Source organism: Mobula birostris, chromosome 15, assembly GCF_030028105.1.
Source record: "Mobula birostris isolate sMobBir1 chromosome 15, sMobBir1.hap1, whole genome shotgun sequence".
NCBI classification, from domain to species: Eukaryota; Metazoa; Chordata; class Chondrichthyes; order Myliobatiformes; family Myliobatidae; genus Mobula; species Mobula birostris.
Genome location: NC_092384.1, coordinates 1,724,841 through 1,737,289, shown reverse-complemented (window position 1 = coordinate 1,737,289; position 12,449 = coordinate 1,724,841). Strand labels below are relative to the sequence as shown.

Below are 12,449 nucleotides of genomic sequence, written 5' to 3'. Positions count from 1 at the left end.
GATACATTTCAGTGATCAGAGGTGCAAAGGGACTAGGGAGTCCTTGTGCAGGATTCCCTAATGGTTAACTTGCAGGTTGAGGAAGGAAAGCAAATGCAATGTTAGCATTCACTTTGAGAGGCCTAGAATATAAAAGCAAGGATGTAATGCTGAGGCTTTATAAAGCATTGGTCAAACTGAACTTGGATTATTCCGACCACTTTTGGGCCGATTATCTATGAAAGGATGTGCTGTTATTGGAGAGGGTCCAAAGGAGGTTCACGAGAATAATAGCAGCAATTAAACGGTTAACGTATGAAGAATGTTTGGTGGCTCTGGCCCTGTACTCGCTGGAGTTTAGAAGAATTAGGGGGATCTCATTGAAATCTATTGACTATTGAAAGGCCTAGACGAATGAATATGGACAGGATGTTTTTCATAGTTAGAAAGTCTAGGACCAGAGGCAACAGCCTCAGAATACAAAGACATCCCTTTAGAGTAGAGATGAGGAGGAATATCTTTAGCCAGGTGGTGAAGAGTCTGTGGAATTCTTCGCCACAGGAGGCTGTGGGGGTGCGTCATCGGGTATATTTAAAACAGCCGTTGATAGGTTCTTGATTAGTAAGGGTGTCAAATGTTACGGGGCGAAAGCAGCAGTGGGGTTGAGAGGGACGATGACCAGCCACGATGCAGAGCGGATTCAGTGAGCGGAATGTCCTAATTTTGCTCCTAAATCCGTGTCCATAGCTACCTGAAAGTGGCAGCACAGGTCGATAGGGTAGTGAAGGAGGTATATGAACATAAAACATAGAAACAAGCCCTTTGGCCCATGATGTTGTGTCGACCATGTAACCTACTCTTTAAAAGCTGCCTAGAATTTCCCTACCTCATAGCCCTCTATTTTTCTAAGCTCCGTGTACCTATCTAAGAGTCTCTTAAAAGACCATTACTGGCAGTCTATTTCATGTACCCATCACTCTATGTGAAAAACTTATCCCTGACATCCCCCTTGTACCTACTTCCAAGCACCTTAAAACTGTGCCCCTTGTGTTAGCCATTTCAGCCCTGGGAAAAAGCCTCTGGCTATCCACGTGATCAATACCTCTCATCATCTATCAGGACACCTCCATCCTCCGTCGCTCCAAGGAGAAAAGGCCACGTTCACTCAACCTATTCTCATAAGGCACGCTCTCCAATCCGGGCAACATCCTTGTAAATCTCCTCTGCACTCTCTCTATAGTGTCCACATCCTTCCTGTAGTGTGAGGTGACGAGAACTGAACACAGTGCTCCAACTGGGGTCTAACTAAGGTCTTACATAGACCTCATGGCTCTTGAACTCAATCCCACGGTTGATGAAGGCCAACACACCATATGCCTTCTTAACAGCACTGTCGGCCTGCGCTTTGAGTGCCTATAGACACGGAGCCCAAGATCTCACTGGTATGGTACGCTTTCCTTTATTAATCGTTGACTGATCGTTTCCATGGATGCTGCCCAACCTGCTGAGTTCCTCCAGCGTGTTGTGAGTGTTGCTTTTGTTGCGTAAACAGCAACAATGAATATCAATTGAGACAGGTTATATAAAAACAACCAATAAGAAAAAAAGAACAAATGAAAACTTTAACCGGAAGTTAACCGATATGCAGCCGTTCAGCACCTCATCACTCGGCACTGGTTCTTAAAGCGTTCAAATGCAAAAACAGTTTTCTTTTAATACAATTTTTATTGAGTTTTCAAAGTGAATACATGAGAAAATAATATCTACCCTCCCCCTTCCCCTTAACCCTCCCCCCCCCCGTATATACTCCTACCTAAAGAGAAAAGAAAAAAAAGAACCGCCTGAATATTGGAAGGTTTGCACATGCTCCATTGGATTAAAAATAAATTTTATATATATTTATTACTTTCCCCAAGGAACCAAGATCTTTATCATCAGAGCTGTAAATAAGGGCTCCAAATATTCAAAAATGTTTCATATCTATTTCTTAAAATCTAAAACATTACTTAGCTTCTCAACTCTCTTAGTTCCCTGGGGAATCTCTTTGAACTTCACCATGTTGCTATGTGTTTCCCTCCCAATCATCCAGGCAAAAAGAAAAAATAGATAAGATACAAAAAAAGAAAAAACAAAATACCCCCCCCCCCGACTAATGTTGTGAATGAAAAGAAACACAACACTACCCCCCTCCATTTTGCGGGTTGTGGCTATTGCCACACTTGCACACATGAATAACGTAGCGATTGGTCAGTGTTTCTTCCAGCTCCCCAGTAACAAAAAATTGTATATATTTTAAAAAAAAATTAATGTCATTATTCCCAGCTAGTATTCCTCAAATTTTAAACTTTCTTCCCCTCCCTCCCTGGCCTTGATCCAGTCTTCATCTTCAATCCATCTCACTCCCCTGGGTTTGTTCTTGAATCTGGTGAATATTCAAAGAATCTCGCACAAACTCCTACGCTTTCCGGTAATCGTCAAAAAATCTTTTTTCTCCACCAGCCAAAAAAATCTTCAAGGTTGCAGGATAACGCAATATAAATTGATAACCGTGATCCCATAGGGCTTTTTTCACTGGATTAAATTTCTTCCTTCTCTTCAAAAGTTCATAACTTTTGTCAGGGTAGAAAAAAATTTTCTTCCCTTCTATCATCAGTGGCCTTTTTCTCTTCTTGGCAGCTTGGGCAGCCGCCTGTAAACTCCTTTCTTTATCCTGAAATCTTAAGAATTTTATTAAAATTGATCGTGGATATTGGACATCTTGTGGTTTTGGTCTTAGAGCTCTATGTACTCACTCAATTTCAATTGATTGGTCTTCCTCTTTCATTTGCAACGTTTTCGGGATCCATCTTTGAAAAAATTCTATTGGATTGTCTCCCTCTATACCTTCTTTAAGACCAACAATTTTAATATTATTATGTCTACTAAAATTTTCCAACACGTCCACCTTCTCCAAGAGTCGATTTCTTTCCATGTTCCAGACAAGCACATCATTTTCTGTTTTTTCCACTCTATCGTTAATATGCTCCATTGTTCTTTCCATCTTCTGAAGTTTCTTATCCATTTTATCCTGCCTTTTCATAGCTTTATCATAGCACATCTTCACGTCTCTAAGCTCTGTTCTTAATTTTCTTAGTTCAGCCGTTAGTTGCAATAAAGCCTCTCTTATGTCTCCGTCGTCTCCTTTACTTCCAGTCTCTTCCAGTTCTTCCTCCTCTTCTTCATCTGTATTCTCTGCGGTATCCAATTCTGACTCTGAGTCACTTTCAGTTGCAGTGGCCGTCGGTTCTTGTAGTTTAAATTGTGTCGATTTGCGCATGCCTACTTCTTTGCGCATGCGCAATTCCGGCATCTTCTTCCAAGAGACCGCTACTGCCGCCATTGCTCCCTGTTCTTCTACGCCAGAGATAAAATGCGTCTCCTCCGAAGGAGATCCAACCTGAATCCAAGGCTCCATCGCTGCAGTAGGCCCTTTTCTCTTCCCATCTCGCAGCAACCTCACAACAACAGACTTCTTCTGTTGCGGTTTACGAGGCAAATTGTAGAGTAGTCTTACTAAGTTTTTAAGTAGTTTTTGGAAAGTATTTATTAACTTTACTTTGTTTAAACGGCACTTTGCTGATTTTTTACGGGAGAGCTGGATTTACACGTCTCAATCCCACGTCATCACGTGCCGCCCCCCCCCCCCGAAAACAGTTCTTAAAGCGATAAAGTCAAATATAGTTCTTAAAACGATAACTTTGAAAGTCCAACAGATTTACACGTTCAATTGGGAAAGACTTCTCTGGAGAAGGATTTCTTCACAGACGCAACTTTCCTGCTGGTTCTGTCCGCAGGATTCACAATGCTGAAAATAAACAGTTTAAAGCAACTGACCTTCAATTCTTTTAGAGAGAGAGCAAACCTTTGCATAAACTCCTTGCTCTTTTTGGCAAGAGTTATCCTCGATGCAGGTCGCTACTTCGCCAACGAGGACTCAATAAGGTCGATCCTTTGTTAAACTGCCGAATGATGTCGACTCCTCTCGATCCTTCGATCCTGTACTTTGATAAAATCTTCACTCTCCCTCCTACTGTTGGAATTGAGTAAATCAACACATCCAGCACAAATTTCCAGTCCAATAATATTGTATCTTGCAACAGAATGCACACTCCGTTTTAAAAATGAAACTGCGTCACAAAAACAAACACGCAACAGAAACGGAGACACAGCACGTTCTATCTGGAAATAGTCATAGTCATACTTTATTGATCCCAGGGGGAAATTGGTTTTTGTTACAGTTGCACCATAAATAATAAATAGTAATAGAAATAGTAATAGAGCCTTAAATAGTTAAATAGTAATATGTAAATTATACCAGTAATTTATGAAATAAGTCCAGGACCAGCCTATTGGCTCAGGGTGTCTGACCCTCCAAGGGAGGAGTTGTAAGGTTTGATGGCCACAGGCAGGAATGACTTCCTATGACGCTCTGTGCTGCATCTCAGTGGAATGAGTCTCTGTCTGAATGTACTCCTGTGCCCACCCAGTACATTATGTAGTGGATGGGAGACATTGACCAAGATGGCATGCAACTTAGACAGCATCCTCTTTTCAGACACCACCGTCAGAGTGTCCAGTTCCATCCCCACAACGTCACTGGCCTTACGAATGAGTTTATTGATTCTGTTGGTGTCTGCGACCCTCAGCCTGCTGCCCCAGCACACAACAGCAAACATGATAGCACTGGCCACCACAGACTCGTAGAACATCCTCAGCATCGTCCGGCAGATGTTAAAGGACCTCAGTCTCCTCAGGAAATAGGGACGGCTCTGACTCTTCTTGTAGACAGCCTCAGTGTTCTTTGACCAGTCCAGTTTATTGTCAATTCGTATTCCCAGGTATTTGTAATCCTCCACCATGTCCACACTGACCCCCTGGATGGAAACAGAGGTCACCGGTACCTTAGCTCTCCTCAGGTCTACCACCAGCTCCTTAGTCTTTTTCACATTAAGCTGCAGATAATTCTGCTCACACCATGTGACAAAGTTTCCTACCGTAGCCCTGTACTCAGCCTCATCTCCCTTGCTGATGCATCCAACTATGGCAGAGTCATCCGAAAACTTCTGAAGATGACAAGACTCTGTGCAGTAGTTGATGTCCGAGGTGTAAATGGTGAAGAGAAAGGGAGACAAGACAGTCCCCTGTGGAGCCCCAGTGCTGCTGATCATTCTGTCGGACACACAGTGTTGCAAGCACATGTACTGTGGTCTGCCAGTCAGGTAATCAAGAATCTATGACACCATGAAATCTACAAACTATAAACCAGCTGTGTCACTTGGGTCGACCCTTATATAGCCATGGTGCACATGTCATCACATGACCTCACATTGGCGGGAAAATCACATCAGGTGACCTCCAAAAGACCATTACATCACTCTCACAAAAAAACCCAGATTTCCTTGAGCATGTAACACTTTGACCCCAGCATCTGCAGAGTATTTTGTGTTTACACACTTAGTCCAGCAGTCGTGGAGCAAACGGATCCCTTTTTTGTAGGAGTCGGCATCTTGGACCTCCAGAAAGTGGTCCACAGCAGGGGTAATTGATAAGTTCGTGGCCTAAGGTAGGAGGAGATGAGTTATTAACTTCAAACTTTCTGCATAATCACTCGAAGAGTTGAACTGCATGTGCACGTAAAGAGAGCTGTATAACTCATCTCCTTCTACCTTAGACCACAAACTTATCAATCACCCCTGCTGTGGACCACCTGGAGGTCCAATACTCTCTCCTTACATGCACGTGCAGTTCAACTCTTTGAGTGATAATGCAGTAAGAAGTTAATAACTCATCTCCTTCCACCTTAGGCCACGAACTTATCAATTACCTCTGCTGTGGACCACTTCTACAAAGAAGGGATCCGTATGCTCCACAACCGCTGGGCTGAGTGTGTACATGTAGGAGGGGTCTGTGTTGAAAAATAAGTGTGTTAGGTTTTCTAAAATTGACGCCTTCTACCTTAGGCCATGTAACTCTTGAATGACCGGTATACTGCAGACATCTTCCACTGTGAAGGCTGATGCAAAACACGCATTCAGTTCCTCTGCCATCTCTGCATCTCTCACTACAATATCTCGTCATTTTCTATTGGTCCTATATCTACCCTCGACTCTCTTTTACCCTTTAAATACTTTAAATAGCTTTTAGTATCTTCTTTGATATTAGTCGCCAGCTTCCTTTCATAATTCATATTTTCTTTCCAAATGACCTTCTGCAAGTTTATCAAAGCCTCCTAATACTCTTATCTTCCCACGAGCTCTGGCGTCCTTGTATGCCCTCTTTCGCTGAAGCGTTGGCCCTTCCTCCTTGAAGCCATTCATCTGCACAAAGCACCTTGTGCATCAGGAGCAGCATCCTCAGTCATCTTTCCTCCTGTCTCCTCCCACGGACTGGTCCTATCTCTTTGCATATTTACATTGAAGCTAACAGCATTGTGGTCACTGGATACCAAGTGTTCCTGTACATAAACTTCTGTCCCCTGCCCTGTCTCGTTCCCTTATAGCTGATCCAGTATCGACTCCCTGTTGAGACTTCTATGTAGTCGTGAAGAATACATACAGCAAACTCTCCCATCTGGTCATTTTACAGTGTGGGATTCCCAGTCAATATGTGCAAAGTTAAAATCAACTATAACAACATTGTGTTTCTTGGTGCAGTCTGTAATCTCTTTACAGATTTGTTCCTCTAAATCCTGAAGACTGTTGGGTGTTCTGTAATATTGAATTGGCTTTATTTCTTAGATCCTTCACATACATGAGTAAAAGTCTTTTCGTTATGTCTCTATCTAAATGTGCAATGTGCAACCATAGTAATTTATAATAAATAGAACAGTCAATATAACATAGAAATACACTCAAGTCAGCGTGAGTTGATCAGTCTGATGGCCCGGTGGAAGAAGCTGTCCCGGAGCCTGTTGGTCCTGGCTTTTATGCTGCGGTACCGTTTTCCGGATGGTAGCAGCTGGAATAGATTGTGGTTGGGATGGCTTGGGTCCCCAATGATCCTTCGGGCCCTTTTTACACACCTGTCTTTATAAATGTCCTGAATCATGGGAAGTTCACAACTACAGATGTACTGGGCTGTCCGCACCACTCTCTGCAGAGTCCTGCGATAGAGGGGGGTACAGTTCCCATACCAGGCAGTGATGCAGCCAGTCAGGATGCTCTCAATTGTGCCCCTGTAGAAAGTCCTTAGGATCTGGGGGCCCATACCAAACTTCCTCAACCGTCTGAGGTGAAAGAGGTGCTGTTGTGCCTTTTTCACCACACAGCTGGTGTGTACAGACCACGTGAGGTCCTCGGTGATGTGGATGCTGAGGAGCTTGAAGCTGTTTACCCTCTCAAACCCAGATCCATTGATGTCAATAGGGGTTAGCCTGTCTCCATTCCTCCTGTAATCCACAACCAGCTCCTTCGTTTTTGTGACATTGAGGGAGAGGTTATTTTCTTGACACCACTGTGTCAGAGAGATGACTTCTTTCCTGTAGGCCACTTCGATACTGTTTGAGATAAGCCTAATCAATGTAGTGTCATCAGCTGTGGGTGGCGACACAGTCATGGGTATACAGGGAGTAAAGGAGGAGACTCAGTACACAGCCCTGAGGGGCTCCTGTACTGAGAGTCAGAGGGTTGGAGGTGAGGGAGTCCACTCTTACAACCTGCTGGCAATCTGACAGGAAGTCCAGTATCCAGCTGCACAAGGCAGGGTCAAGGCCAAGGTCTCTGAGCTTCTTGTTGAGCCTGGATGGAACTATGGTGTTGAACGCTAAATTCTAGTCCAAGAACAGCATTCTTACATAAGCATCCTTCTCTAGATGTTTAAGGATGGTACGTAGAGCAATGGCTATTGCGTCATCTGTCGATCGGTTGTGTCAAGTGAATTGTAGGGGGTCCAGTTTGGGTGGTAGCAAACTGCAGATGTAATCCTTGACCAGCCTCTCAAAGCATTTGCTTATTTTTGGGATGAGTGCGACAGGACGTCAGTCGTTCAGGGATGTTACCTTGGTCTTTTTTGATACAGGGACAATAGTGGATAATTTGAAGCAGGAAGGCACTCTACACTGGGAGAGGGAGAGATTAAAATTATCAGTAAACACACCTGCTTGTCTTACCCTTGTCCTATTAACGTGGTCATACCTTTCTTATTTCTCATTTCCACCCATAACATGTCACTAGTTGAGTTCTCCAGTCGTGATGCAGCACTGTGATGACATTTTCCCCGACTAGTAACACCACCCCTCCTCCTTTAAACCCTCCTGCTTTGTCATGTCTGAACCAACAGAACTCCAGACTATTGAGCTGCCAGTCATGCCCCACCTGAAACCAAGTCTCACTAATGGCTACAGCGCCATGGTTCCAGGTGTTGTTTCATGCCATGACCTCATCTGCCTTTCCTAAGATACTACTTGAATTGGAATATATGCAGCTCAGGACACTAGTCATGCTATGCTCAACCTTTTGATTCCCGACTTTGAGGTCTTACCAACATCTGCCTCCACAGTCTCTCCACCAACTGTTCTGGCACTTTGGTTCCTATCCTAGTTTAAACCCCACCGTGCAGCATTAGCAAACCTTCCCGCTAGAATATTAGTCCCCCTTCAGTTCAGGTGCAAACCGTCCATTTTGTGTAGGTCACACCTCCACTGGAAGAAAGCCCAATGATCCAAAAATCTTATGCTCTCCTCTCCCTGACACCAGCTGCTTAGTCACATATTGTATAATTTCCTAGTTCTGGCCTCACAGTCCTGGAGACCTTGCCCTTTAACTTCACACCTAACTCCCTATGTAGAACTCGTCACTTGTCCTGCCCTTGTCATTGGTACCCACATGGGCCATGGCCTCTGGCCGTTCTCCCTCCCACTTAAGAATGCTGAGGACTTGATCTGAAATATCCCAGACCCTGGCCCTTGGGAGGCAACAAACTATCCAGGAATCTTGTTCGCGCCCACAGAACCTCTTGTCCATTCTCCTAACCAATGAATTCTCAGCGTGCCTCTTCTCCCCCTCTTCCCTTCTGAGTCATGGTCAGACTCAGTGCCAGAGACCCGACCACTGTGACTTTGACACTGTCAACCCAAACTCCCCCCCCCCCCCCTCCATGCACACAGATACATGCAGGAATAAGCATAGCCTGACTAAAGTTTTATGAAGCTGCAGCAGGACTTTTTACTCTTATGTTCCACATGCCTCCCAATGTAAGGTAAGCATGCCGTGTATTATCCATGCGTAGCCACTTCCAGTCAGCTTTGTGGTGGAGGGTGGAGAGCCAGCAAAGGGGTGATTGGGTGGGGGACCAGGGAGGACAGATCTGAACCCTGGTGTTTGTAGCAGCTTGTAACTTCAGTGGTTGATGGGTCAACTGTTTGGGTTTTTGTTCCTGTCAGATTTTTCTTCAACGTGGAATCTTCTGGAGCACTGCGGCCAGAAACCATCGTGTTGTCTGCCCTGTCCGGTCTGAAGAAGAAGCTGAGTGACCTGCAGACCATGCTGAGCCATGAGATCCAGAGTGATGTACTTACCATCAATTAGCTAACCTAGGGCAGTCCCCACAACCCCGCCGCAAGCAGCAACAACCAGACTCTTTCCCCCCGCTACTTTGTTCATTTTCAAACTTCAATAAAACTGAACTTTTCTTATTGCTGCTGTTCTCAAGTGACTTTGGGATCTCCTGATGGCAAGCAGACAGAGTTGGAGCTCTGGGACACGGCTGGAGGGATTGTACCAGAAGAAATCTATAGTTGATGGTGCAGGGATGAACCTCACAACCCACAGACCATTCACACTCACACACAAAAATGCTGCAGGAGCTCAGCAAGTCAGGCAGCATCTATGGAGGGAAATGAACAGGCGACGTCTTAGGCTGAGATCCGTCATCAGGACTGGAAAGTCGAGGGCAGAAGTCAGAATTAAAGTTTGGGGGGTGGGTTGTGTATGTCGAGGAGTATGAGGTGGTAGGTGAATCTAGCTGAGGGGGAAAAGGGGAATAATGTGACGCTGGGAGGTGAAGGTACGGAATGCAAAGGGCCGAGGACAAAGTAATATTCTAGAATACAAGAGCAGGGATGTGATGCTGAGTATAAGGTACTAGTGAGGCCTCACCTTGAATATTGTGAACAATTTTGGGGTCCTCATGAAAGAATTTGTGCTGGATTTGGAGAGGGTTCAGAGGAGGTTTACAAAGATGATACTGGGAATGAAAGGGTTATCATGCGAGGAATGTTTGATAGCTCTGGGTCTGTACTCTCTGGAATTTAGAAGAATGAGGGGTATCTCAGGGAAATCTTTTGAATGTGGAAAGGATGTTTCCCGTGGTGGGGAAGTCTAAGACGAGAGCACAGCCTCAGGATAGAGGGCATCCATTTAAAACAGATGCAGAGAACTTTCTTTAGCCAGAGGGTGATGAATTTGTGGGATTTGTTACCACAGGCAGCTGTGGAGGCCAGGTCTCTGGGTGTATTTAAGACAGAGATTGAAAGGTCCTTGATTGGACACGGCATTGAAGTTTATGGGCAGAAGGCCAGGGAGTGGAGCTGAGGAGGGAAAGAAGGATCAGCTATGATTGAATGGTGGAGCAGACTCGATGGGCCAAATGGCCTAATTCTGCTCCTGTGTCTTATGGTCTAATGTGATAGATGAGGACATTAGATCATGGAATGAAGAGAAGGTGGGGAGCTAGAAGGAGGAAGACAGAGGAGATGAGCAGATTGTGACAGCAGTGGAGGGAAAGAGAAAGTAAATGGGCTACAGAGATTAGGGAAAATTGAGAGGGGAGGTAAACAAAGGACAATGGTTAACACATTAGGGAAATTGATGTTGATGCCATCATGTCGAGTACTAAAACAAAATATCTGTTGCTCATCTAATGTACATCTGCCTTCAATGTGGCAGTGGAGGAGGCCATGGACATATAAATCAGTGTGGGAATAGGACATACAATTAGAATGGTTGGCCCTGGGAGATTCAGAATTCTGAATCAGTTTTAATATCAATGGCAAATATGAAATTTGTTGAAATGTGGTAGCAGTACATTGTAATACGTAATGAAGAAAACGATAAATTACAATAAGTGTATATTTTTTAAAAGTGCAAAACAGAGAAAATAATAGTGAGGTAGTATTCATGGGTTTACAGTATTGTCCTCTGAAATCTGATGGCTGTCCTGAAATGTTAAGGCTTTTGTACCTCCTCTTTGATGGTAGCATGAGAGCATTGCGTCTGCTAGGTGACGTGAGTGGTTAATGATAAAAGCTGGCCTTATGAGGCATTACCCTTTTGAAAGTATCCTCGATTCTGAGGAAGTTAGTTACCATGATGAATCTGGCTGAGTTTACAGATCTCTGTAGCTTTTTCCACTCTTGTGCGGTGGCTCCTCTGTACCAGACAGTGTTGCAACCAGTTAACATGTTACAGATGTAGAAATTTAGGAGAGTCTTTGGTGACATACCAAGTCTTCCCACATTACTAAAATACTGTATATTCTGGTTAACTGGGGTGCATCAAGACCAGTACATTTTGGCCCAATTAAGTGCCTGCCCCAATTTCCTGTAAATAGTTGAAAATGACAAACTACCATTTAACTGAATAACAAATTGTGTATTTAAATGAAATTCAGGGCAAATTAGAATGTTACCAATACTACTACAGTACTGTAAAGCTATTAGTTACTAATAGTTTTTGATGGAGGAAATCATCTGATGTACACTATCATCTACTTTTAATTGATTGTAAAATTAACACAAAACTAGCACAGCCACCTAGTGCAGATAATGGACTGCCTTCATACAACCTCTCAATGACTGCATCCTCAAAATCTTCATTTTCATTGAACATTCAAGATGATTGTCATATTCTTTGTAGTTCCTAACTTTTGAAGTCGTGAAATCATTTCATTTTCATCCCTGACCATTTCTGACATCTCCAACCATCAATGCTTGAAACTGCAGTGAACAAAACGGTTCTGAATTGTCTTTCTGCTCATTTCTCACCCATTATCACTGTTAGAGTGAGTTTTGGGTAGATGATTCATTTACATTTAAATGATTTTGGCCACCAGACTTCTATTTGACTAAGTACTGTGGGATTGAGTTCACAACAATGCATTTCCTAAAAACTGTAAATATCGGGATACTAACCAGACGCTGCGGATGGAAGTGTGAAGTTTACAGGTAGTTTCGAGGACAGTATTATCTATACTTCATAGATATGAATTGTCTTCTATGTTAGCACGTAAGGTGCCAAATAAATGTATTATGGATTTAACTTGCACTCCTAAGGGCTGTGGATACCAACCCAGACATGGCGTCGGAAGGAAAGGATGAAGTCAGGTGTGATGTTTTGTATGTAGCTTCAAAAGGAAGCATTGTCTATAACTTTAAGTAGCGATTGCCTTTTGTGTTTAGCATATAAATATTGAGCCCACATTGGGCTAGCAGACCT

General features: G+C 43.7%; 1 protein-coding gene across 3 annotated transcripts in view; it reads left to right on the top strand.

Moving 5' to 3' along the window:
* Positions 1–9,649, top strand: part of polr2c (RNA polymerase II subunit C) — a 44,387-nt gene extending 34,738 nt beyond the window's left edge. For all 3 annotated transcript variants that reach the window (XM_072279228.1, XM_072279229.1, XM_072279230.1), the window contains one exon: positions 9,398–9,649. In XM_072279228.1, coding sequence (XP_072135329.1) covers positions 9,398–9,542 — 145 coding nt within the window. In that variant the 3' untranslated portion in view covers positions 9,543–9,649. The remainder of the gene's footprint in view (positions 1–9,397) is intronic.
* Positions 9,650–12,449: the final 2,800 nt, after the last annotated feature.